Source organism: Rhizophagus irregularis, chromosome 11, assembly GCF_026210795.1.
Source record: "Rhizophagus irregularis chromosome 11, complete sequence".
In the NCBI taxonomy this organism is placed as follows: domain Eukaryota; kingdom Fungi; phylum Glomeromycota; class Glomeromycetes; order Glomerales; family Glomeraceae; genus Rhizophagus; species Rhizophagus irregularis.
Genome location: NC_089439.1, coordinates 15,086 through 39,573, shown reverse-complemented (window position 1 = coordinate 39,573; position 24,488 = coordinate 15,086). Strand labels below are relative to the sequence as shown.

General features: G+C 34.4%; 12 protein-coding genes across 12 annotated transcripts; 10 read left to right on the top strand and 2 right to left on the bottom strand.

The window, feature by feature from the left end:
- Positions 1–1,466: 1,466 nt before the first annotated feature.
- OCT59_002569 (uncharacterized protein) lies at positions 1,467–4,663 on the top strand (the record flags this gene model as incomplete). The annotated part of the gene is made up of 6 exons (XM_025329822.2): positions 1,467–1,790; positions 2,036–2,176; positions 2,252–2,693; positions 2,919–3,577; positions 3,746–3,890; positions 3,954–4,663. The coding sequence occupies 6 exons, from the start codon at positions 1,467–1,469 to the stop codon at positions 4,661–4,663; spliced, it is 2,421 nt and encodes an 806-aa protein (XP_025179388.2).
- A 221-nt stretch (positions 4,664–4,884) lies between these two features.
- Positions 4,885–5,225, top strand: OCT59_002568 (uncharacterized protein; the record flags this gene model as incomplete). The annotated part of the gene is made up of 2 exons (XM_066145003.1): positions 4,885–5,072; positions 5,177–5,225. The coding sequence occupies 2 exons, from the start codon at positions 4,885–4,887 to the stop codon at positions 5,223–5,225; spliced, it is 237 nt and encodes a 78-aa protein (XP_065995763.1).
- A 1,107-nt stretch (positions 5,226–6,332) lies between these two features.
- OCT59_002567 (uncharacterized protein) lies at positions 6,333–7,183 on the top strand (the record flags this gene model as incomplete). The annotated part of the gene is made up of 2 exons (XM_066145002.1): positions 6,333–6,440; positions 6,524–7,183. The coding sequence occupies 2 exons, from the start codon at positions 6,333–6,335 to the stop codon at positions 7,181–7,183; spliced, it is 768 nt and encodes a 255-aa protein (XP_065995762.1).
- A 155-nt stretch (positions 7,184–7,338) lies between these two features.
- On the top strand, positions 7,339–7,898 carry OCT59_002566 (uncharacterized protein; the record flags this gene model as incomplete). Its single annotated transcript, XM_066145001.1, has 2 exons — positions 7,339–7,580; positions 7,748–7,898. The coding sequence occupies 2 exons, from the start codon at positions 7,339–7,341 to the stop codon at positions 7,896–7,898; spliced, it is 393 nt and encodes a 130-aa protein (XP_065995761.1).
- Positions 7,899–7,943: 45 nt separating this feature from the next.
- On the top strand, positions 7,944–8,882 carry OCT59_002565 (uncharacterized protein; the record flags this gene model as incomplete). Its single annotated transcript, XM_025325808.2, has 1 exon — positions 7,944–8,882. The coding sequence occupies one exon, from the start codon at positions 7,944–7,946 to the stop codon at positions 8,880–8,882; it is 939 nt and encodes a 312-aa protein (XP_025179386.2).
- A 496-nt stretch (positions 8,883–9,378) lies between these two features.
- Positions 9,379–9,849, bottom strand: OCT59_002564 (uncharacterized protein; the record flags this gene model as incomplete). Its single annotated transcript, XM_025325807.1, has 1 exon — positions 9,379–9,849. One exon carries the CDS (start codon positions 9,847–9,849, stop codon positions 9,379–9,381), a length of 471 nt encoding a protein of 156 aa, XP_025179385.1.
- A 282-nt stretch (positions 9,850–10,131) lies between these two features.
- Positions 10,132–10,656, top strand: OCT59_002563 (uncharacterized protein; the record flags this gene model as incomplete). Its single annotated transcript, XM_025329820.1, has 1 exon — positions 10,132–10,656. One exon carries the CDS (start codon positions 10,132–10,134, stop codon positions 10,654–10,656), a length of 525 nt encoding a protein of 174 aa, XP_025179384.1.
- A 621-nt stretch (positions 10,657–11,277) lies between these two features.
- OCT59_002562 (uncharacterized protein) lies at positions 11,278–11,589 on the top strand (the record flags this gene model as incomplete). Its single annotated transcript, XM_066145000.1, has 1 exon — positions 11,278–11,589. One exon carries the CDS (start codon positions 11,278–11,280, stop codon positions 11,587–11,589), a length of 312 nt encoding a protein of 103 aa, XP_065995760.1.
- Positions 11,590–12,888: 1,299 nt separating this feature from the next.
- On the top strand, positions 12,889–13,089 carry OCT59_002561 (uncharacterized protein; the record flags this gene model as incomplete). Its single annotated transcript, XM_066144999.1, has 1 exon — positions 12,889–13,089. One exon carries the CDS (start codon positions 12,889–12,891, stop codon positions 13,087–13,089), a length of 201 nt encoding a protein of 66 aa, XP_065995759.1.
- Positions 13,090–18,359: 5,270 nt separating this feature from the next.
- OCT59_002560 (uncharacterized protein) lies at positions 18,360–18,566 on the top strand (the record flags this gene model as incomplete). The annotated part of the gene is made up of 1 exon (XM_066144998.1): positions 18,360–18,566. The coding sequence occupies one exon, from the start codon at positions 18,360–18,362 to the stop codon at positions 18,564–18,566; it is 207 nt and encodes a 68-aa protein (XP_065995758.1).
- A 160-nt stretch (positions 18,567–18,726) lies between these two features.
- OCT59_002559 (uncharacterized protein) lies at positions 18,727–21,053 on the top strand (the record flags this gene model as incomplete). Its single annotated transcript, XM_066144997.1, has 4 exons — positions 18,727–19,464; positions 19,545–19,800; positions 19,901–20,329; positions 20,530–21,053. 4 exons carry the CDS (start codon positions 18,727–18,729, stop codon positions 21,051–21,053), a joined length of 1,947 nt encoding a protein of 648 aa, XP_065995757.1.
- Positions 21,054–21,931: 878 nt separating this feature from the next.
- Positions 21,932–23,327, bottom strand: OCT59_002558 (uncharacterized protein). The gene is made up of 6 exons (XM_025308500.2): positions 23,199–23,327; positions 22,899–23,131; positions 22,704–22,819; positions 22,458–22,634; positions 22,355–22,390; positions 21,932–22,287 (listed from the first exon to the last, which is right to left on the bottom strand). The coding sequence occupies exons 1-6, from the start codon at positions 23,279–23,281 to the stop codon at positions 22,039–22,041; spliced, it is 894 nt and encodes a 297-aa protein (XP_025179383.2). The 5' UTR covers positions 23,282–23,327; the 3' UTR covers positions 21,932–22,038.
- Positions 23,328–24,488: the final 1,161 nt, after the last annotated feature.

Sequence of the window (24,488 nt, the reverse complement as noted above, 5' to 3'; positions counted from 1 at the left end):
GAATATCACCGAACTGCGAAGCAGTTCAGATGATATTTTAACCCCCTATCAAATAACTGTGTTATTCTGCAGCCGCCAATGATCATCTTATAAATACAATAAACTATTGATTAATCAACGTCAAAAATATCAATAATAATTATGCAATGGTAGTTTATTTATAGCTTAATAAAAAAATATCAGCATGATGAAAAAAGCATGATCCTATTTGGCTGTAGAATAAATTTTATTAATATTTATTAGTTTGCAAGATTTAAAGTATGATTATTATGTGAGTTTTTAAATCTGCCAGTCATTTATATTAAAAAATTACGTAAAATGCATTAAATTAAAAGTTACTACTTGCAAAAATCGGTCAATAATAATTCAATTTGAATAAAACTTTGTATGATTAAAATTTAAAGTGCAATAAATTTATTTGCAATATTTGAGGTCATATTAATATGTAAAATTTTATGCAATGTCTTGTAACGGCATTTTATATCATGTGATAAAATCAGAAAATGATCGGCAAATTAATGTGATAAATGAGAAAGTCCGCTATGCTCACTCATTCATAATATTCCCAAAATATTATTCTTTATGTAATATTTATTCTTTCAAATATTACCACTTCATTTCTTATAAACTGCGAGAGTTCTCCTAACTTCTTATATTTCATACAATAAAACGAGAATAACTTCTTTTACTTTACTTTTCTGGACTTAATAATATAATATTAATTAATTCTCAAGCGTACAATGAGCATATTCAAGATAACTTTTAATAATTAATATTTATTTTATTAAATTTGAGTCAAAAACCGATTGCGGAATTCCTAACGAATCCCACCTATATTTATACATTTTTAAGAAAATTATTTCTACCATTTCTAACTTTTCTACTAATAAAAATTTAAGAACAATAAGAAAATAAAGATGTATTATTATATGACTATCTCGTGACTAAACTAAACTAAACTATAAATATTATTTTATCAGTTAATTATTTATCCTTCGGCTAATTATTTATCCATCAGTTAATTATTTATCCTTGTTCCATTCGGTCCTTTATTCATCCGATCACGTGATTATCTTGATTTCATGGGTTACACTGTATAATTTCTACTTCAGGGTATCTTTGCTATACTTCTTCGCTAATTAATTACATCATATTTCGGCGAACGGACCAATTCACTATTTATTATAAAATTACTATAAATTAATTACGTCTGTCAAAATACATTACGTCTATCAAAATAAATTTAATTAGTATTTTGTCATTTTGACGAAAAGTATAATCTTTGCATCGATTGCTTTGGAGTATTATTTAGTATATTTATTGCATGTTCATGCTAGTAATCTGTTTAGAGGCCAGAATGGCGTATACTTTTTTATTTTGTTTTTGAGTCATACATATTACTTTTTTTATTTTGAAGATTTACAGTTTTCTATGTAATTTTATACTTGCTTCTTGCATATACTACCATGCTATCTGCGCAAAAAAAGAAATCCCTGGGGCCTGACCCTAAAATAATAAATGAAGCAACCAGACTCTTCTCTGGTTTAGCAGACCTTGATTATGAGCCTGGTCATATTGATCATGTATACTTTCAATATCTGTTTAATAGTAAAGATGACATTGCTCTTCTAGATACCTATCACTCCGAAGAGATTTTTGATAAATATATAGTTCGTATAGCAGGAAAGGAGTTTACAGTAATTGATCATACATACGAAGTTTATGGGTTACCCGATACTCATGAATGTATTGATGGGAGTCTGCCTCTTCGTCTGGTTCTGGATATTGATGTGAGGCAAAAGCCCAATCCTATGAACTCTGAACTCCCTTCCTTAAATGGATATAAAATTTCTTGCGAAGATTTATTATCCAGAATTTTAATTGCCTGCGTCAATATTATAAATACTGATTTAAAGCATTTTGCAATATTAGGTGCTTTTGCTTTAGGCCTTTAGCCAGTTCGTCAAATGATAATAAATGCAGTTGGCATATCATCTATCCTTATGCCCGTTTTATTGACTATAGAGATCTTAAGGGTTTTGTAGAAAAAGTCGCTGATAAGGTTGGAAAACCATACTCAAAGTTTATTGATATTGGACTTTATAAATCTTGCTTTAGTCTCCAGCTCCTTGAATCAGCAAAAGAAAAGAGAGTTAAAAGACCTGCGATATCTTCAGTTAAGAATGGATATTGCAAGCTAAAAGATTATTTAGTTTAGCCTAAATTGGATGTTTTTGAAATCTGGCCACAGACCTTTTCTCCTGAGAAAGAAGAGAAGAAATTTCAGCCCATCGAAGATGAAACCGCCTTAAGTAATGGAGCCAGCTTAGTTATCGCAAAATATGGATGGCTTGAGATCGAAAAAATTGGGAATGGATTTGTTCACTTTCAAGCCCAATTATATGAAGCATGTCCTATTTGTGAAATCAAATATGAAAAAGACCAGTTATATGGCTTTCTTCGAAGTAATGGCTGTTTTGTACTCAAATGCTATCGGCAGAAAAATTATAAACCAGATCATAAGGGATTAGCGTTTGGAAAAGTGACCGAAATTTCTGCAAAACCTAAGAGAGGAATAGTCAAAAGAATAGGTGATGCTATATCAAATCCACGCCTTCTTGTAGGATTATCAGAAATGATGATTAATGTAGAAAAATTAAAGGATGTTCCAGAAGTATATCCCGATTTCTTGGGTATTGAGAAAATAACAACATTTATTCGTTCTCCTCTGGGAACATGAAAAACCACTACATTAAGAGAGATTATTATGGCATTGAAAAATAAAGTACATGATCCCTCTTCTTTGCCATGTTATATTTGGGTTTCTTACCGAAAGTCTCTTAGTAATGAATTAAAAATGAAGCTTGATAAGCTAAAAGCATCTGGTTTTCGAATTTGCAATTATCAAAATATATAAGGAGACTTATCTATAAATGAGTGGGATATTATCATAGTACAGGTTGAGAGTCTTTTCCGTATTGAGTTCACAGCCCGTCCATTTGTAGCTATTCTTGATGAAGCCAATGCCATCATGCGTCAAATGTCCAGCAGTACAAATGCACGGGAGTCTGAGAATGCAATGCGTGATGTTTTAAGATCTGTGAGACATGTTTTAGCCATGGATGCTTTTGCAAATAAATCAACACTAACCTTCCTCCAGACTTATCGTGGTGAAAATATTCGCATAGTTGATAATAAGTATCAGCCTCATATAGGCGAGACAGTTGAATTTATTTATGATCCAAATAGTGGAGCTGAAGCCATGCGAATAGGATATGATCTTTTGAGACAGGGCAAACGTGTGGCATTCGTATCTACTGGAGCAGTGATGGCTAGAGCATTAGTAGAAAAAGTATCTAAGTTGTCTAAACCCGATAATTCTCCTGTTAAAGCCCGTGCATATTATGGGAATATGGATGGGAAGCAGAGACAAAAAGACTTCTCTAATATTGATGTTACTTGGGGCGAGCTTGACTATATAGCCTACACAAATACAGTGGAGGCGGGAATATCATTCAAGGTTACAGATCACTTTGATATAGTTATAGCTATTACAAACATCGCCACTCCAGTTCATGTTGAGGCTCTTGCGCAAATGCTTTATTGAATTCGTGACGGTCCTCGTCGTATTATTTCTGTGTTTTATCAAAAAAAATCTAATGAACTTTTTCGTCTACTAGGTCGTGAAAATATCTGAGCAGAACTTGAAAGTGCTCGACCTAATAATTTGCCTACATCAATAAAGGATCACCATGAATGGGATAGCAACACCGTTTCTTATAAAATTGATGAATCTCCTGCTGTAATAACATTTGTCGAAGTTGAGCATCAGAAACGGCTTTCTGCGAGATATTTTATTGAGAAGCTTTGTAGTCTTATAGCCAGTACTGGTGCTTCTCTCCAACTAATAAAAATGGATAAGAGCTGAGGAGTTATAGGGAATCGTAAAAAAGTCCGCAATGAGGTTAGGGTTGAAGCACTAGTTATCAAGGAAACAGATTTTGATGCAGTTGCTACTTTCCAGAATCTTGATCCTGAAGAAGCTGAAAATCTTAAATTTGACCAAGAGCGCTCTATCCCAGATACTATGGCACTTAAACGTTTCTATATGCGAAATATTTATGGTAAAGATATAGACAATGAGATTTGGGATAATCTTTGCAATAAAAAGTTTGTAAAACATTTCAGTCCGCCTGAACTTCGGAAACATTTCTTGCGGTTATCTCACTTTAGAAAGCAAGGCTATGATGAGGAAAGTGCAATGAAAGGGTTAGAGGTCAAAGATATTGCGCAATGGGAAGATAGCCATTATAAAGCTAGATATAATTCTGAAAAATCAGTAGCGGAGGACTTGCACAAATCATATTCAGCTAATCATTGGAAAGTTATAAGGGAACTCTTTCAAATACTAGGCTTTACTGGCATAGATGATAAGTGTATTCTTTCTAGTAATATAGTATCAGAAACATTTACACAATCTTACGAAAGGTTTATAGTAGCTCTGGATCAGTCCCTATTACTCTTCGAATTTAAGTCTCATGCTAAAGAAATATCAGATTTTAATTCAGCTATAAGGGCAATTAATGCAATTGCTGGGAATTGGTGTGGTTATACTGTAAAGATAAATAGGAAAAAAATAGGATCTAAAGAACAACGAGTTTAGGAATGTTCATATCAAATTAATCGGCAACCATATGATGGTCTTGGTTTTGGAGATAAAGGTGCACCAGAGCTTCCATCATACAAGCCAAAAACAGATAATGATATTCAGAAACTCTTTGACTCTATAGGATAGGAAAAATAATACTTTGGCCAGATTATTATTCAGCTAGATGTCTCAATCATATCTGATTCTGTTTTAGTTTTTTTACTTTCGCACCAAGCATGGTCATAAATTCCACCATGCGTGCTACAGATTCCAGTATCGGAATAGGTTCCCTGCTTACAGACAGGGCATATTGTTCTAGGATGGGCATTAAAATGTCTGGAACATCCTTCAGGACGTCAGCACCCTTTCCCACAAATCAAACCATCTCTCTTGATGTATTGGCAGATAAAACGACCTATACGAGGTAATTTTGAATTATTTTTCTTAATGTATTGGCAGGTTAGACGATCCATACAAGGTAAGTTTGATATTAATAATCTCAAAACTTCATTTTCACTTTTATTATAGATATTCAAAAATGCGATACTCTCAGTGGGTCATATCTTCTGGGATATAATTGAAGAAATGGTCATGCAAAGTGCCTGGTTTGGAGAACCCCAGCCAGGTGGAATATTTTTTTCGAATTGAACTTTTTCTCATATAATATAAGTAGAAGAAACAACTAAAGTCTACTTATATCGACATGTCTACTGCAGAACCCACCTAAAAGACCCGGAAAGTGAAAACTAACACAGGTCGAAAAGTGAAAAATCAGGCATCAATCAGTCACCAATCGGTCACCAATCAGGTACCTGATTGGTGACCGATTGGTGCCTGATTGGCATTTTCGCCAAATACGTCACCAATCAGGCAGTTTGCTAACTTTTGATCCAGTGATCAGAAAAAGATGAAATATAGCTCATTGGAATCGTCTCAACAAGACGAATCTAATGGTAGTAAAATCGCATCTCTAGGATTAATACTTGATGAGAAATTAAGTAAAATATAAAAATGAAAATGTATCATTTATATTTTATTTAATTTTTTATTAACTATCAACCCTAGAGATGCGATTTTACTACCATTAGATTCGTCTTGTTGAGACGATTCCAATGAGCTATATTTCATTTTTTTCTGATCACTGGATCAAAAGTTAGTAAACTGCCTGATTGGTGACGGTATTTGGCGAAAATGCCAATCAGGCACCAATCAGTCACCAATCAGTCACCAATCAGCTACCTGATTGGTGACTGATTGGTGCCTGATTTTTCACTTTTCGACCTGTGTAATAAATTCGTTTTGATTCTAGAACAGTTCTTAGAAAGATATAGCTTATTTGCAGGGTCCAGCCCAGAGCAATTAAGCGAACATGCCCCTGAACTTAATGCTTTACTTCCAGATTGAAAGGCCCGTAAGTGTGTTAAGGAAGCTCTTGCAAGAGGCACTGAAAAAAGAAGTGTATTTAGCAAAGAGCAGATAGAGGCTCTCGTGCCGAATCAGAGAAATAAAATATATTCTGTCAGGAAAAGGGCCCAAGAAGTTGCTAAAAGCGAAGATAAGTAGGATATTTTCATTAATACTTTATCTTTGGAACCAAAAGGAAATAAGGATGGAGTAATTGATGATAAGGAAATGGTTGCTTCTAGCTCAAACCAATCACAATTTCGTAAGTATTTAGCAGAGTATGGGGCCGATCCTGAACTTATTGATCGCTATACCATGGATTCAAAGACCACTACGGCTTCCAACAAAATCTAGCAAGAGCGGACTGAGAAGCGCTTGGCTAACCCAGGTAGAACTCCAAAACATTTTACCTTTGAGAAGGTGCTTAGGAGACTCCAGAATATCGATATTTCTAAAATTCCCTCTATGCAGGATCTTGCGGATGTGATAGTGATGCTGAGCATGAGGCCTGCTGAAGTATCATCTCTCCAGATTATTAATTACAAACCAGATTCCAAAGATCCGCCAGCGTGGTATAAAGCTGGTTATTCTTGGTATTGCACTGGATGTCGCAAACAGAGAGATAAACTGATGCCTATGCGCTTACTTTCTATGGAAAAGGATCTAGAACATGCTAGAGAATTACTTACCTGGATTCAAGACGCTATTAAGGCTGAGAAGTTGCGTGATCCAGTTTATACTGAAACTGGAAAGCGTAATAATGTGCCATTTGCCAAATTCATAAAGAGTTTAAAAACTAATCAGGATAAAGATGAGATTACCTCCAAGCTTCTAAGAAAAACAGGAGCTAAACATGCTTCGATGGTTTATGCCAGTCCAAATCCAACCCCTCAACATCTCGACAATCTTTCAGAAATCACATTAAGACATAAAATTAACCATCTTGATGCGGGAAAAAATTACGCTTTAGGTGATCCAGAATCGAAGGAGCCCATATCTGATTCTAAATCTGAACCTGAATCTGAGTCAAGTGATGGTCCAAAACCCAAACACAGGCTTCTTCACCTACATCTCAGTCTAGAAATAATGATCCAAAAAAGTCTCAGACTATGGATATGGATTCAATGTTAGCAGAAATCGATGCAATGTTAGCTGAAATTCAGAAATAAATGCCAGTCTGGAGCAGTGATCGCGTAATTTTCCCAGCTGAAGGCACACAGGGTAAGGTGCTTTGCTATTTTTTTGATTAAAGATATAGCATAATTTATTAGCAAATAAACATAATAATGAGAGGATCATATAGTGATATGTTTATAAGAGATACTATTAATTGGGTAGATCAGTCATCCCCTCCGAGCTCTCCAGTCTTAGAACCTAAAAAAGATATTCCACCACCGGTCCAGCAAGACCAATCAGTAAAAGTATATTCTGATGCTATAAAACAATATGCTTCAGAAACAGGTTTGGACTTGCAAAGTGAAGAGCTCAAAAAAGCTTTCTTTGCTGGCTTATCAGTCGACAATAAAAAGTGAGCGATTAGATTCGGAGCTGAAAGACCTTTGAATGAATTGGTTGAATTCTTAGATAAAATGACATCTTCCGTTCCTCTATGGGGCATCTATGGGGATTGAAGCAGGGTAATGATTCAGTAGAAGATTTTTATAAAAAACATAAAAAGTATATGACCCTCTCTAGATGTGATGAAAGGGAAAGAAAAAATAAATTTATCTGTGGACTCTCATTTGCAAATCAGTTAGAAGCGAGATTATGTGAATTAGAGCTTCCTTTAGATGAGCTAGTAGATAGACTGGTTAAACTTGAAGCGTTAGAGAGGCATTCTGGCTAATTTATTTTTTTCGATTAAAGATACAGCATATAATACAGACTATTTATGGCGCAATCAACTATTTTTATTATACCAGAAGTACTAGAACATATTTTACATTTCTTATTGATAGATAAATCCCTCTATTCCACTTTATATGTTAGCCGGCTTTGGTATAGATGTGGTGCCCCTATCCTATGGAGGCGTATTGAGCTAAAGGGGAATGAAGTAAATGATAAAATTCGATTGGAAAGATTTTTAAAAATAGTACCTGGAGGAGGGAGAAAACCAGTTTATAGCTCGAAACTAACTCATCTTAAAATAGCACACTACCGCTCACTTACAAATAGAAAAATCAGAGGTATTGTGCATACTTTCAAAAATATAATTCATTTAGATTTCGAAGAAAGTACGGACAATACAGATAAAATTTTAAAGCTAATAGCGAAATCATATCTGAATTTGAAGTATCTTAATATAGCCAGTTTCTGCTCCAGATTTGGAGAAAATGATATAGGTCTAACTGCAATCACAAATTCATGCCATAGTTTAGAATATTTAAATATCTCTAGACATACAGAGTTTACTGAAACATCAATTTGTAATGTTATTCGCTCTTGCCGAAGGCTCCAGCATCTCAACCTTAGCTTTTGTAAAAGTACTGATATAACTATCAAAGAAATTGCTGAATCGTGTCTTAATTTAAAGTATCTCGATTTGGAAGGGTGTTATAATATTAGCGAAGAAGCTGTAGATCAGCTTATTTCACTTAACCCAAATATTCACGTTGAGGATTTTGCGGACACTAGAACACATTCTGGCTTTATTAATGATTTTAATGATTTTCTATTCAATGCTTTCCCCCAAGGATATGCTGTGAATTCGGCCATAAATCAGATACACGGACAACCCAATTTCAATACAATTAGAGTTTTAGGTAATGTACTAGCTGACCTATTAGCAGAACGCTGGTTCAATACCAATCTAGCTAGTCCGGAGCAGTGATCACCAGCTCAGAAGAACCTGCTGAGCCACGGATTGTACAACAAAAAAAAATATAGATTAACTAAATTTATACCAGGCATGAGCACTGATCTGTACCTAAGGTTGCTTGCTGAAACCTTCTTAATAACTGCTGAAACCTATACAGAAAATGCTGAAACTATATTAAATCATATTAAAAATCCTGCCGAAACTTTACTGAAATGCCGAAACTCCCATTTGCCGAAACTGCTGAAACCCTGCCGAAACTATAGTAAACATATAGTAAAATCTTGCCGAAATTTATCGCAGGATTTTGGAGAGGTTTTGGCAAGCAACCTTATCTGTACCAGCCAAATTTTTCCACACAAATGACACAATTGAAATAACGGTAGTCTCTCCAGAAAAATAAAACATTTTACTCCTCTTGGACTGTGCCTTTGGCAGAAAATGGTCCAGGCATGTTAATACAGAAATTCATCAATAGGGACCTGCTAAAGGTAAGGAACCGTCAGAAGTTCTAAAGATATGCTCTTGCATTTTTATTGGCTTCTTCTAATCCACTTATTTCCTGAACAGAATGATCGACAATGCCAAGATGATCTTGAATCACGCTTATATCCTCTTCCAAATATAAAAGCAAATGATATAATGTCCCAAGTGACATTTTCCCAAATGTTACATCATCAAAATCTTGTATATTTTTATATAATGTAGTAAGAATGGGGTGGCCGACCACATCGAGATCTCCCTGTATATCTATTAATTCCCCCACCAAATCAAATAACAGCCCAAACGAATCTTCAAGTGTTTTTCCTTTATTGCTTTGATTTAATGCTGTTTGATATATATTCTCAATAGGTCCCTTCCTCCGGTCTGGAAGCATACCGAGCTTTTTCTGAATAGCTATTATATCTTTCTTCTTATATAAAAGCACTCCATATAATTGAGCTTCGCTTTTATCAGAACTAATATTAGTATTGATTGTCATGATTGTGTTTATCCCTAGCTAGCATATATTCAAATTTATGTCCGAAATACTGATCATCAACCGGAGCGGGCCGAGAGGCACTTTGCATGATCACCAGCTCGGAAGAATTTGCTGGGCCACTCCTGTGCGACAAAAAATAAGTGGATCGTCAGTGATCAGTCAGGTCTTGTGTGACATATTAATTTATTTTTGCCGGCCACGTACTAACAAAACAATGATCGAATATAGATAGTTTTTTTTCGATTGAAAATATGGCATAATTTATTAGCAATAAACATAACAATGGGAAGTACTATTAATTGGGTAGATCGATCACCCCCTCCAAGCACTCCAGGGTTACAAAGTGACCAAGAAATACAGATACCAGCTCCCATACAAGGTAATAGCTCTATTAGTAAATATTTCGAGTACATAAAATTTTATGCTATGGGCACTGGTAAGGATTTAGACGATATAGACGTTAAAGTGAAATTCATTAGTGGATTATCACCTGACAGTGAAAAGCGTGCAGAAGAGTTTGGGTTTGAAAAGCCTTTAAAAGAGATAGTCAAATATTTAGTTAGAGATCCAACACTTTCTACCGAAATACAGAAATACAAAGTGGGAGAGCTGAAACAAGGTAATGAATCGGTAAGGAAATTTTATCAAAAATTAGAAAGGCTTAGAAAGCTTTCCGGATGTGATGAGGAAGATATAGAGCATAGAGAAAAAATATTTCGTGGACTTTCACTTACAAATCAAGAAGAAGTCAAATCATGGGGAAAGTGTCTTCCTTTGGATGAATTGATAGAAAGGCTTGAACGCTAGAACTACTTTCCGAATAATAGAAAGTGTTGCTCAGAAGATTTTTCTGGGCCACTCCTGTGCGACAAAAAATAAGTGGATCATCAGTCAGGTCTCGTGGGTCTCGTGTGACATATTAATTCTCGCATATAACGAAAGGAAAATATTAGCTAACCAGTACCCTATTTTTTTTCCCAAACGAACATGAGAAAAATGTGAAAGAAAGTCTAGACGCAACACAGGACCAGCTCTAAAAGTAAATATTAACGTCAAAAGCATATGTTATGAAAGGCTGAGGGATTCACAATTTTCGAGATCGCCGGGCGTTAGTCCAACTATATGTCTTGCAAGGTAGATCTCCATGTGAAAAGGTATGAGAATTCCGTTTGCATGCGCTTTCATAGGACTCTTGGCATCAGACGACAATACTAATTACGCCATATACCTCCTTATCTTTTTTCCTTCCCAACAGCAAGATATAAAGCATGTAGGGGTATGTGGAAGTTCAGCCAACTTTCCTGCGAAAAATTTACCTGTAAGTGCTTCGCTAAGGTATGTATATGTCAGAAGTTATGTATGTACGAGCACCAAGCCGAAAGAAGTTTCTCACTATAGGCTTATTACTGATAGATAACAAGAAGCAAGATGACTACCACCGATAATAGCGATATTATAAGCCTCAACCTCCGTTTCCGTAATAGTCAAAATAGAAATGTAATTTTCGTGATCGAGGTTTCCAAGAACGACCTTGTCTCTGTTATTGCGGATAGAGTTAGGGGTATATTAGCGCCTCATCTTCCAGTCCGTCCGCATAACTTTCATCTTCAACAAATTTATCCAACCAGTATACAAAGAAGACGTATGCAACCAGAGAATATGATTTTGGATTATTTTCCTGAGAATCCGGATGAAGATATGATTCATATTTTTGTCTACCCTCCCCTTTCTCCTGAATAATATTTCCTATATCATGTAATAGCGATAGGCCTTAGCCATGAAGTATATCGCAATTTTTATGTATTGTAGGCCGGGTTCCGGCAACATTTTATTTCATAAATAAAGTATTATTATCTTATCAATATATGAGAAGCGGGTCACGTGAAATGATGCGGTCCATGTAATATAAATCCGCTAACATTTTTATCCGAGCCTATATAAAAAGCGTAGTACTATATCAGGTGATAAGTGAGAAGAGCAGTGATTAGGGCATTGTTGCACCTACTGTATGATGCAAGGCTGATCGCACAGCAGGTCTCCTTGTGAAACAGTTGAATTTCTCACATATACCAGCCCTCAGTATTTTTTCGCAAATAAAATTCTTTTTTACTCTTGTCCTCACATACGCTAGTTTGCACCAATAAAATTTCACAAAAAATACTATATAAGCCGAAAACATGTCTATCACTTTACTATGTCTCATTAAAGGAAATACGACTGCTAGTGCCTTTGCCGTAGATATTGATAGGGAAAAGTTGGTTAGCCACCTCAAGAAAGCTATAAAGGTAGAAAAACAAAATGACTTTGCTGGAATAGACGCAGACAGGCTCAAGCTATGGAAGGTGCCAATCTCTGACGATCAGGTCGATCCCTTAAGTAATCTCTCACTCCAGGACAGTGACGAGCTGTTAGCAATAAACGAAATTGGAGAATACTGGATCGAGAAACCGCCCAAGAAGCGTATTCATGTCTTAGTCGAACCACCAGAGTCCACCACCACTTCGAGCCAAGAGGTAAAGGAATTACTTGACCAAGTCGCTTCGTTGCAGGCATTACTCAACAAGTCCACACATGGTATGTATAAAATAGTCGGAAGAGAGACTTCATGAGAATTTTCTAACTGACCATTGTATTATAGATTTCGACGTCGTTGTTCACCCGAAACGGAAGCCAAATAAGTGGACCGCAAATATCGAACATGCGACTCTCGAAGGCCTCAAGGAATATATACGCAAGATGTATCAACCACCCGCACTTGAAAATGATGGGGCGGAACTCAACTTAATGAATGATGGAGACAAATATTCACCTCAAGACCTTCGTGAAATCCTCCGCATATTCGTGTCAAATAAAAAACTCAAGTTTACTGTATTCATCGAGACACCATCAAAACCTTTCTCAGATTGGTCGTTTCCAAAAGTGTGCCAGCTTTATGGTATTAGCAATGACCCGAATCCCGACATTGACGTGTTCCCTCCCTTTTCATGTGGTTCTGCAGACCTAAATAGTGATGAGTCCAAAGCCGTGATTAAACATCTAATGGCTGAAATAAAACTTCGTCAAGATGTTACTCCTCTCAACAAGGCAAATGAGGCAACGAAAAGTATTTATTCTTACTGTTATCTCGCTTTCGGGGTTTCGCTCTACAAAGATAATTTCAAGCTTATACCAGAAAAACTTATCGAGGGTCAAAATGGGCAAGGGAACCTCGATTATGCAGTAGTGTCGTTCGACGGGTAGAGTCCTTGGTGTAATCGAAGTTAAGAAAGAAGATTTTATGAAGGGATTTGCCCAGGCGTCTGTGCAGATGGAGTCAACTTTGTCACGTAAACGCAAGGCAGATGAAATCGATAATGGGCAGGATGTTGATAGGGTATTTGGGATTGTTACCGATGCATCTGAATGGTATTTTATGGAATGTTCGCTAGATAATGAGGGGAAGCCATCGTTTAAGTTATCGGAACCAGTGACCGTTGTGTACAAAGATGAGAATTTGCAAGTTAAGGTAGAAAAGGTCCTCGGTCACATTGTATGCACAGGTCGAACAGATGTCATTGTCACAAAATTTGCCTGGAATTTTATTTTCTGGCAAATTGAGAATTATCCCGGTAAATTGGGGTAAATTGGGTTACAATTTTGGGATAATGGAGGACTTACAATTTGGCAAATTTTGTCAAAATGGCGGAATTCCTACAGAATTCCTAATTCAAATGTTGAGAAATTTTTCAGTAAATTATCATTAAATTGTGGGAAATTTTAGGCAAATCTTTAGTAATTTTATGCAAACGAAGTGCAAATTGTGGTGAATTTAGTTAAATTTTTAGTAATTTTATGCAAATGTAATGTAAATTGTGGTGAATTTTAGGCAAATTTTTAGTAATTTTATGCAAACGTAATGCAAATTGTGGTGAATTTAGTTAAATTTTTAGAAATGTTATGTAAACGAAGTGCAAATTGTGGTGAATTTAGTTAAATTTTAGTAATTTTATGTAAACGAAGTGCAAATTGTGGTGAATTTAGTTAAATTTTTAGTAATTTTATGTAAACGTAATGCAAATTGTGGTGAATTTAGTAAATGTAATGCAAATTGTGGTGAATTTAGTCAAATTTTTAGTAATGTTATGCAAACGTAATGTAAATTGTGATAAATTATAGTAAATTTTTAGTAATTTTATGTAAACGTAATGCAAATTGTGGTAAATTATAGTGTATTTTTAGTAATGTTATATAAATTGTTGAAAATTTAGGAGGATTTTTCAGCAATGTTGTGCAAACGTAATGCTAATTGTGAAAAATTGTGGTTAATTTTGCATTTTTTCGGTAAATGTTAGCTAAATTTTTGAATAATTTAGTGAAATTTAGGATAATTTCAGATAATTGAGTGAAAATGTTTTACCGATTTTGAACAATTGAGTGTAAACGGTATAAATGCAACATTTTCGGAGACAATTTAGTGAAATTTTGCAATAATTTTGGACAATTAAGTGAAATTTTGCAATAATTTCGGACAATTGAGTGAAATTTAGTAATAATTTTAAACAATTTAGTGTAAACGTTATAACAATTTAAAACATTGATTTAATAATTTTACATAATTTATTACAATATTATTTATTAACAAATGCACAATTATTATTTAACAATGAGAATCTATATTAATCTATATTCATCAGATATCCAATAATCCATGGGTAATCCGCACCTCTAATTCATTCATGTATCTAATGTCCGATGCCAAGTAGAAGCTAACGAAAACCTACAAAAAAGAAAGTAAAGAAACGTTAGTTAACGTTTCTTAAAAAAAAATTAATAAAAGTTTCACAACCAATGTTGCGAAACTCACCGGTTCGTTTTGAGTTCCATTATCCAAACGTCCAGAACCTACAAAAAGTAAAAAAGAAACGTTAGGTAATGTTTCTTTTAAAAAAAAAAAGAATAAAAATTAAGTTTCACAACACAATGTTGCGAAACTTACCGGTTCGTTTCGATTTCTATTATCCAAACGTCCAGAACCTACAAAAAGTAAAAAAGAAACGTTAGTTATCGTTTCTTTTAATAAAAAAAGAACAAAAATTAAGTTTCGCAATGTAACATTGCGAAACTTACCGGTCGTTTTCATCATTCTAACGTCCGGAACCTACAAAAAGTAAAAAAGGAACGTTAATATAAACGTTTCTTTTAATAAAAAAAAAACAAAATTAAGTTTTGCAATGTAACATTGCAAAACTTACCGGTCGTTTCCATCATTCTAACGTCCGGAACCTACAAAAAGTAAAAAAGGAACGTTAATATAAACGTTTCTTTTAATAAAAAAAAAACAAAATTAAGTTTCGCAATGTAACATTGCGAAACTTACCGGTCGTTTCCATCATTCTAACGTCCGAACCTACAAAAGTAAAAAGAAACGTTAATATAAACGTTTCTTTTAATAAAAAAACAAAAATTAAGTTTCGCAATGTAACATTGCGAAACTTACCGGTTCGTTTCCATCATTCTAACGTCCGGAACCTACAAAAATTAAAAAAGAAACGTTAATATAAACGTTTCTTTTAAAAAAAAAAGAATAAAATTAAGTTTCGCAACACAATGTTGCGAAACTTATCGGTTCGTTTCGATTTCCATTATCCAAACGTCCGGAACCTACAAAATTAAAAGAAAGAAACGTTTAGTATCGTTTCTTTAAAAAAAAATAATTAAAAAAATAAGTTTCGCAATACAATATTGCGAAACTCACCGGTTCGTTTCGATTTCCATTATCCAAACGTCCGGAACCTACAAAAATTAAAAGAAACGTACGTTAATATCGTTTCTTTTAAAAAAAAAATTAAAATTAAGTTTCGCAACAATTGTTGCGAAACTTACTGGTTCGTTTCGAGTTTCAAACGTCCGGAACCTACAAAAAAAAAGAAAGAAACGTTAGTTAACGTTTCTTTTAATAAAAAAATTAAAAAATTAAGTTTCGCAATGATTCATTGCGAAACTCACCGGTTCATTTCATCCAAACGTCCGGAACCTACAAAAGAAGGAAAGAAACGTTAGTTAACGTTTCTTTTAATAAAAAAAAATTTAACAAAAAAAAGAAAATATTACCTTTCTTCCAAAGTCCGAATCGTAATTTCGTCCGGCATTCCTACAAAAAGAAGAAAGGAAACGTTAGAAACGTTTCCTAAAAGAAATTAAAAAAAAAGTAAGTTTCGAACACGAAACTTACCATTTCACTTTCCGAAGTTGAAGACTTACACAAAAGAAAAATAGGAAACGTTAGAAACGTTTCCTTACAAAAAAAGAATTAAAAAAAATTTTTTTAAAAAAGTTTCGAAGCGAACGCTTCGAAACTTACCATTTTTCGTTTCCTCGTTTCCTAAGTCAAAAATACCGAAAGACCTAAAAAAAATAAAGGATCGTTAAAAACGATCCTTATAAAAGCAAAAAAAAAAAAATTTATTTTAAAGTTTTGAAGCGAAACGCTTCGAAACTTACCATAATTTCAGTTCGTTTCCCAAAGTCAAAACATCGAAAATCCTACAAAAAAGAAAGAAAGGAAACGTTAGAAACGTTTCCTTACAACAAAGAATTAAAAAAAAAAATTAAAATTTAAAAAAGTTTCGAAGCGTTTCACTTCGAAACTTACCATTGTTTTTCTGAAAGACGGTTCTGGGAAGGGGAAAGGGAATGGGAAGGGAGAACGAAAGAAAAAAGAGGAGAAAACGAAAAGGAAAGGGGAGAACGAAAGGGAAAGGGGGAAATGAAATGAAAAGGGAAGGGGAGAACGAAAGGGAAAGGGGAAGGGAGGAAGGTGAAATGGTGAAAGAAAGGAGAAGTAAAGGCCGTGAGAAAAAAAAATTAAGCTTTTGCTAAAAAAAAGCTTAATTTTTTTTTTTCGTTATACCGCAGCTTCAGCTGCGGTAATTATTAAGTAATATCACGTGATACACGTGATATATAATTTTATATAAATAGGGGCTTTCCCCCGCCCCGGAATTTTTCTTTTTTTATTTAATAATTTTAAATAGATGTATATATATGCTTATATATACATATATATATATCTATTAACTAATACTTTACGAAAAGCCCCTCCTCTGTAAACAGGTAGAGGCCATAAAGTACCTATAGGGGGAGAGCCATTGCTGCTCCCTCCGCCTGTTTATAGTGACAAAAAGAGGGAGTCTTCAGTAGTAAGGTTTAGTATTAAATTACATCACAACACATCGTGTTGATACATTGTTAATATTAACAATGTGTTTAATGTTAAATAATATAAATATTATAAATTTAATAATGTACGTAATTAAATAAATAAAAATTATCATCAATTTTTAATGTAATTAAGTGTAATGCTACGTTATCCAATGTAATTGTAGTATTTTTTTTGTGTTTTTTAGTGCAATTCCGCGTTTTTTAGTGCAATTCCGCATTTTCTAGCATAATGTTACATTTTCCAGTATAACGCGAAATTTTCTAAAAAAAAAATGATAATTGTGGTACTTTTTAGTGTAATGCTACATTGTCTAGTGCAATTGTGGTATTTTTTAGTGCAATTCCGAATTTCTAGCATAATGTTACATTTTCCAGCATAACACGAAATTTTCTAAAAAATATGATAATTGTGGTACTTTTTAGTGTAATGCTACATTGTCTAGTGTAATTGTGGTATTTTTTAGTGCAATGCCACATAATCTAGTATAGTGCTACATTTTTTAGTATAATTTAATGTAATGTGGAATTTTCCAAAAAATGAGATAATTGTGATGCTTTTTAGTGTAATTTGGTGAAATGCTACATTTCCCAGTGTAATGCTATATTACTGAGCATTTTCAAAAAAAAATGTAAAATCTTAACATTCTGACGAAAATGAAACATTTTGACCAAAAAAACGTAAAATTTGCTGAAAATATGCAACATTTGACAGAAAATATAGAATTTTCATAAAAAAATACACCATTTGCAAGAAAATCGGAATATTTGACAAAATTTGACAATGTTACAACAATTTTATGAAATGTTGTTACAATGATATCACATTGAAGATAAAATGTGGCATTTTCATAAAAATGCACCATTTGCAAGAAAATTGGAACATTTGACAAAAAAAAAGCAAAATTTGATTTTAATTGACAATGTTATAACAATTTTATTAAATGTTATTACATTTGAGGTAAAATGTGAAATTTTCATAAAAATGCACCATTTGCAAGAAAATTGGAACATTTGACAAAAAAAAAGCAAAATTTGATTTTAATTGACAATGTTATAACAATTTTATTAAATGTTATTACATTTGAGGTAAAATGTGAAATTTTCATAAAAATGCACCATTTGCAAGAAAATTGGAACATTTAACAAAAAAAAAGCAAAATTTAATTTTAATGACAATGTTATAACAATGTTACGAAATGTTACAAAAATGTTACATTTGAAATATAATGTAGCATTTTTCCAAAATTTCATAAGATTTGCTAAATCGGACAATGTTGTAACAATGCTATTCCAAAAAATTGCTCAGCGTAATGCAGCATTTTCCACAATTTCCCACCATTTTCCAGGAAAATGGGGAATTTGCATTTTTTGAATTTTGGACAATGGCGCCCCTTCGACCTGTGATGGATATTGGAGGAGGCACAGAAGCCGGTGGAAGCTTCGCAAAGTGGTGTAAAAAGGGTAAAGTCATTGAGCAACATCGCAGGAAAATCGAATTAGAATTTAGGAACAGATAGGGCTTAGCATAGAAAAAAAATCGTCATGTATCACGGGCTACGTATTTATTTCAGCATGTATTAATAAAAAAATCTTGGCAAATTTCAGTCGCCCAAAACATATGATATATATATTTTTATTTTGAATGCTTATATACAGTGTATTAGTTTTATATAGATCATGTCGTCCGAGCTTGAAGTATTGAAACAGCGTATCATTGAACTTGAGGCTGAGAATGCCGAAATACCTGATCTTAGAAGAAAGATCTCAGAGTTCGATGCTGAGAGAGCTGAATTTAAACGCAGGATTGCCGAGGCTCTAAGAACGACTGAGGAAGAGAGAACGAGGCGTGTTGCTGAGAATGCCAAACTCAATGCTAGAATCGAAGAGTTGGAATCTGAGTTTAGAGATAGAATCACGAAAGTGGAACAGAAGCAGACTCAAAATGATAATTCTTCTAACAACAATTCATCTAACTTCAATTTGGTTGCAGTACCAGAGGCCATAACGGTACCTACCAACTCTGCGAATGGCAAATCGTTGGAAGAGAAAGATATGGATAGTTTCTTGCTTGAGGCTCATAAGAAAATCGTTAGTAGTGAAATAAAGCAACGCAATAAGGAAAAGAAACTTTGCTTTAGCGCCTCCGGTCAAGCTCAAGAGTCTCTTCCAATATCTCCTGAAGAAGAAAGGCCCCAAGTTCCCGACCCAGATATTCAGCCATGTAATAGTTCAACATCCGAAGTCAGTGAAAACGTCAACCTAGGTTGCCCTATCTCCGATCCAGTGATCCATAATCAAAAGAGAGTTTCCAGGGGTAGCAGGTCACATAAGAAAAAAGGAATGGATGAACTTAAACACGAATTATTTAACCCCTCTTTGGAATCAGAGATTTCATCATCAATAAATCATAATAATGTGACTGAAATTTCCGAGACGGCCCGTCCCGGAAAAGTTACCTATGACAACATTAATAAGCCTCACAACATCTAGCTCAGTTATGTGACAAAGCCATCGATGCCGAAGATAGGGCAAATCGAGCTAATCAGGAAGAAATTCTATGTTGGTGCCTTTACTGGAAAGATTTCAGAAATCAGCTTGATGAGATTATCAGAAGCGGTGATGGTAAATTTGGTGAAAAGAAGGCGAGAAGTATACTTTATGACACCATCACAGAACAGCTTTCTATCCTCCGCAAAAAAAGATCGCAAGAATTGGGGCTAAAACTTAAGGATATTTCACGGGATAACTTGCGTAAGAAAACTCAGAGCTGAGAAAAACTATAAATTATTCGAGAAAGTGGGTCTGGATAAGATCAAGTATATTAATTCATATAGCGCGAATTCCATTTCAGAGCTTACTGATGCGCAATTTCAAGAGATCATAGATTATGGTATATCTTTTGAAAAATTGTCTTCAGAAGCTGATCATGTGACCGAAATTTCCGAGACGGCCCGTCCCGAAAAAATCTTGCCTGATGTAAATGCACCATCTATACCTCAAATCACTCCAGCTAAAGCAGATGATAATGATCTCACGGATCTTAAGGAGGAAGATTTCTGTGGTGGTGAGGTAGTGATCGCAAGTGTATCATCTGCATCCCAATCTAAGCTCGATCATTCCTATTTTCGCAACAAGATATTGGATCAATATCCTAGTCTATATAGAGAAGGTAGTAGTGAAAATTTCGATTATTATGGGATTACTGATGAGACATCATGCCCTCCGGGACCGACCATCTGCCCATTATGCAAATTAGGTCATGATGATGAAGAAATAGAAGGTAGGTATAAAGCCGGATCTTACTTTATTAAATGTGAACAACGTGAAATTGAGATAACTGCATAATCTGGTTACTTTGGCCAGAGGCACTTCGCATAACCCTATATTTGCTCATGCTTTATTGTGGTATTTTTTTTGCTGGGCTAATTTATGTTGACTATACCTACTGTAATTTAAACTGATTTGCAATTATATGAAAAGGCAATATGAGCAAGTCCGATAAAGTATTAACTCCTGAGTATCTAGATTGGCATGCCAAATTAAATGGGTTACCAAGCGTTTTGACAGATAAGATTCGTACCAAATTTTACAAAAGATATAAGAAAGAAACGGGAAATGAGCCATGGCAATTATCAGAAGCCGTGATAAGTATATCAGAAAAACCTCAAGCCTCTGATTTCAAGCCTATCACTTACGAAGCCAAACCCGATCCAGAATTAATTATCAAGACCGTCTTAGAGCATTTCACATACCTGAAATTCCGAAATAGTTTCAGAGGGGATGATAATTATGATTTTAGATCACCTCAGCCGTGGAGCTCGCCATGCCCTATTTGCGATGGAAAACATGGGAATTATGGATTATATGGCTCATGGTACTGTGAAAATGGAAATCAGCTCCCTTATGAACCTGAATTAGCGAAATTGTATTCCCAAAATAAGTTGGAATATTGTCTTGCTTGCTTCACTTCAAGCAATAAATTCAGGTTCGCGATTGTGGCTTAGACCGGTCATGTGAAATCAATGTGCAGGCAGTTGCCACAAAAAATAAAGTCCGCAGTCATTGGTATAAAGCATACAGTGTATCACAAGTATTTATTTAAAAAATAGCTACGATCTAATGCTAACCGCAGTGCATCTATTTTTAATGTTCTATTAGTAAACCGTGCGTATAAGCACTTTCGTTATGCATTATTTCCCGAAAGTTCCAGTAAATAATTTATCTCATGAATTAATGATTTGCAAGGGTTGATCCAGTGACAAAGATCATGATGCTAGAATGGAATGAGAATGGAAATCGGGAGTAACAGATCAACTCAATTTCCACGGAAATTTTTTATGTAATCCCTAATTGATATTCCGTTGTTGGTGAGTTAATTGGATTTGTCATATTAATGAAAATTTTCCCAAAGATCTTAGACCTATTACATATATATATATAAAGGAGGCGAGACAGTTAGTGAACCCTTTTATCTGTCTTGTGCAAATATAAGCAAAAATCAAGTGAACTAAAAAATCTAATCAAACTTACCAATATTTCCGTCGTTAATATCCTTGATCAAGCGAACCTATATGTTCCGTGAAGTAATAATAAGGTAGGACAGTTTATAATTCGGCTAGCTTCTTGAAACATGTCATCACGATGTTAATTAATTTTCCCTCCTCTATAGATGTTCCAAAATAAAACGGACATATTACTTTTCTTATATATCGGCATTTTGATCTTCGCCGAGAAAATCTTTGACTATCATCACGCGTATAATAGGCACAGTATCATAAAAATAATTCCCCGTGATGGGATATTAATCTTATCTAATCGACACGATTTAAACTTTAATTTTTTATTGATTGAATAGAATCGAAAAAATTAGCCAATAAAGAAATTCATTATAAATCACGCGATGTGGTGTCGCTAGAAATATTTTTTATTTAATAATTATATAACTAAACATATCTAATAGGTAATAAAGGTTAATTCTGTCTTAGTTATTTACTTCGCTTGACTGAGTAAAACCATTTGCTGAATGGTGTACAAGTCGATTGTAAAATTAGCACCCATTAATGTTGCAGGAGGAGGGGGTAATGGTGTGTATCCAGTATCTCCAGGAACTGCTGGATCAGCGGGAATCGCAGGATCATAAAATACATCACTAACGGGGATCGTGATTATATAGTTGGGGATTCCTGGTGCATTACAGCCAGTGGCAGTTCCGTCTTTGTTTACGGTTCCGAAATGCCACTATCATATAAAAAATGGATTTTTGAGCATTACAATAAATAGAAAAATAGAGAACAGTCAACCTTACTTTTTGTTTTGGAGCTCCTTGTCTCCAAAGAATAGCCTAATATTAAAAATTAAAATTAATATAAATATGAAATTGTATAATAATTAAAAAAAAATGGGTATACCTTCATTGCACGATTTCGATCTCCTTGTGTATTGCGTGTAGCCAGCGGATCATATAGTTTGATGCCTAGGATAGATCGAACGTATGTTTGCCGTTTCCAAAGGCGACACTTAGTCTTTAAGTCGGAGGAATCTTGAGATACAGCAATCTCACAAATTATCCTTGCATAGGGGTTTCCCTACATCAACCATATTAAATATATATAAAAATTTTCTACACCATATGAATTATAACAAGTTAAAAATACCCTTATATCGCTGGGAGGTGGTCCGGGGTGAGGGTTTGGGGGAGGTGGAACGAAAGTTTTATGCGGAAAAACGGCGACATCTGGTGCATTGCGAACTCCATCTGGTGAGAGATGTACTTGGGAAGAACGTGAGAAATGTTAGAAAATAATAATAAATAAGGGATCAAGTAAGTAATTGTGAGGAAATTCTCTTACATGGCGTACCACGAACTTGTATTGGAGCATTATAATCAGCGTAAGTACCATCGTGGGCATGGAAGGATTTACTCAATGAATCAACAACAGCCTCATGTTCATTTGAGCACATATCGACTATACATACAGTTCCTTTTCGATATTCAAGTTTATATCCGCTTTTTGACTCGTGTTTTTCAATGAAAGAGTTATAATCTTGCACAGATATTTCTAAAGCAATTGGAAAAGGAAGACTGCAATTCATATGAGTCAACAAACAATGAATGAATTCCAATACAAACTAATACAATATACACCCACTTGTTATCTATCGGCTTGTCTGGTATATGAATCTTCCCTGAAGAAGACACCTTCTTAAGAAACTCAAATAGATTATATACCATTTTTTTATTATGGGTAAGATGGGTAAGTAGAGGTGTAATTTGATCTTAAATATTTAAATATTGCATATCGAATTAAGATAAAAATAAACTATCAGTTTAAGGGCATGATTATCAGAGTTACGCAAATTGGTAATCAATATAAGTAACTCCTGAATTAACGAATACTTATGCAGAAAATTTACTTTCCTATTAAGTTAATCAATTGTGACTAGTACGGAGAAGACTGGCCTTATATTTGCGAAGCTGAAAATGACTTTATCAATTGTATCTTATCATACCCGATATCACTAAATAGATCATAAACCTTTCTCGCCCTTAAGAGTTTTCCTGACATTGTACTGCGCATTTCAGGTGATCAGTCCACATGACTGGCCTATCCGACCGTCGATTGTTCTCTACAATACCTTAAATTGCAAGCATCAAATAAATGAAAAAAACTTCTGTAAATTTACTAGTGTAAAACCTCGAATTCATTAAAAATGTGAGAAGAATAATTAGACAAACTTTAAAACGTTTGCAATTTATGAGTAAAATGTTTTTTCCTAAATAAATAGTGAGTTGGAATGACAGATGCTATAGAAGCAGAATTTGAATAGTTACTGCGCCACAGTCACGTGACTTTACTGACCCACGGGTCAGAGAAATCAAAATGCGAAAAAATAAATAGTTCACTTTCATTTCGGCTATTTTTGTCTGCCTATGTATTAACCATAGTCGGTTTGTATGTGCTTATCAAATAAAGTTTTGCCTACATTGGGCCTTCTTCTTTTTTAACTATATATCCTTATAAATGCTATGCGACTGCTTATTGAATAAATTAGACTACCCCTTACTGATCATCTCGTGATTTATGGAAACTTGCCAGCTCCTGGAACTATCGAGGAACTGAGCCATAGGCGCTTCGCACAGGGAACTGGTGAAGATCTCATGTGATACGATAGATATACAGTACGTCATGCCACAAACTGATTTAGCTGAAAATGCTGTGCATATGCATGTAAATATAAAATTAGCTTAGCCGGCTATGTATGATCCTATATAAATCCCGATATGCTTGTAATAGAATAAAAATAAATTTGGGTTTAACAGTATGTAGTCTCACAAATCGGCTACAATCAATAAAGTCACTATATAGCATCGCAAAAACTGCTATAAGTCTCTTTAACCAGTAAATTCCTATAAAAATGAATTTGATATTTATTAGAGT

Coding starts and splice junctions, on each gene's coding strand:
- OCT59_002558 (XM_025308500.2), bottom strand. CDS start 23,281: ATGGTATATAATCTATTTGAGTTTCTTAAGAAGGTGTCTTCTTCAGGG. Junction 23,132..23,198: donor GACAAGCCGATAGATAACAA/GTGGGTGTATAT, acceptor TATGAATTGCAG/TCTTCCTTTTCCAATTGCTT. Junction 22,820..22,898: donor ACAAGTTCGTGGTACGCCAT/GTAAGAGAATTT, acceptor GTTCTTCCCAAG/TACATCTCTCACCAGATGGA.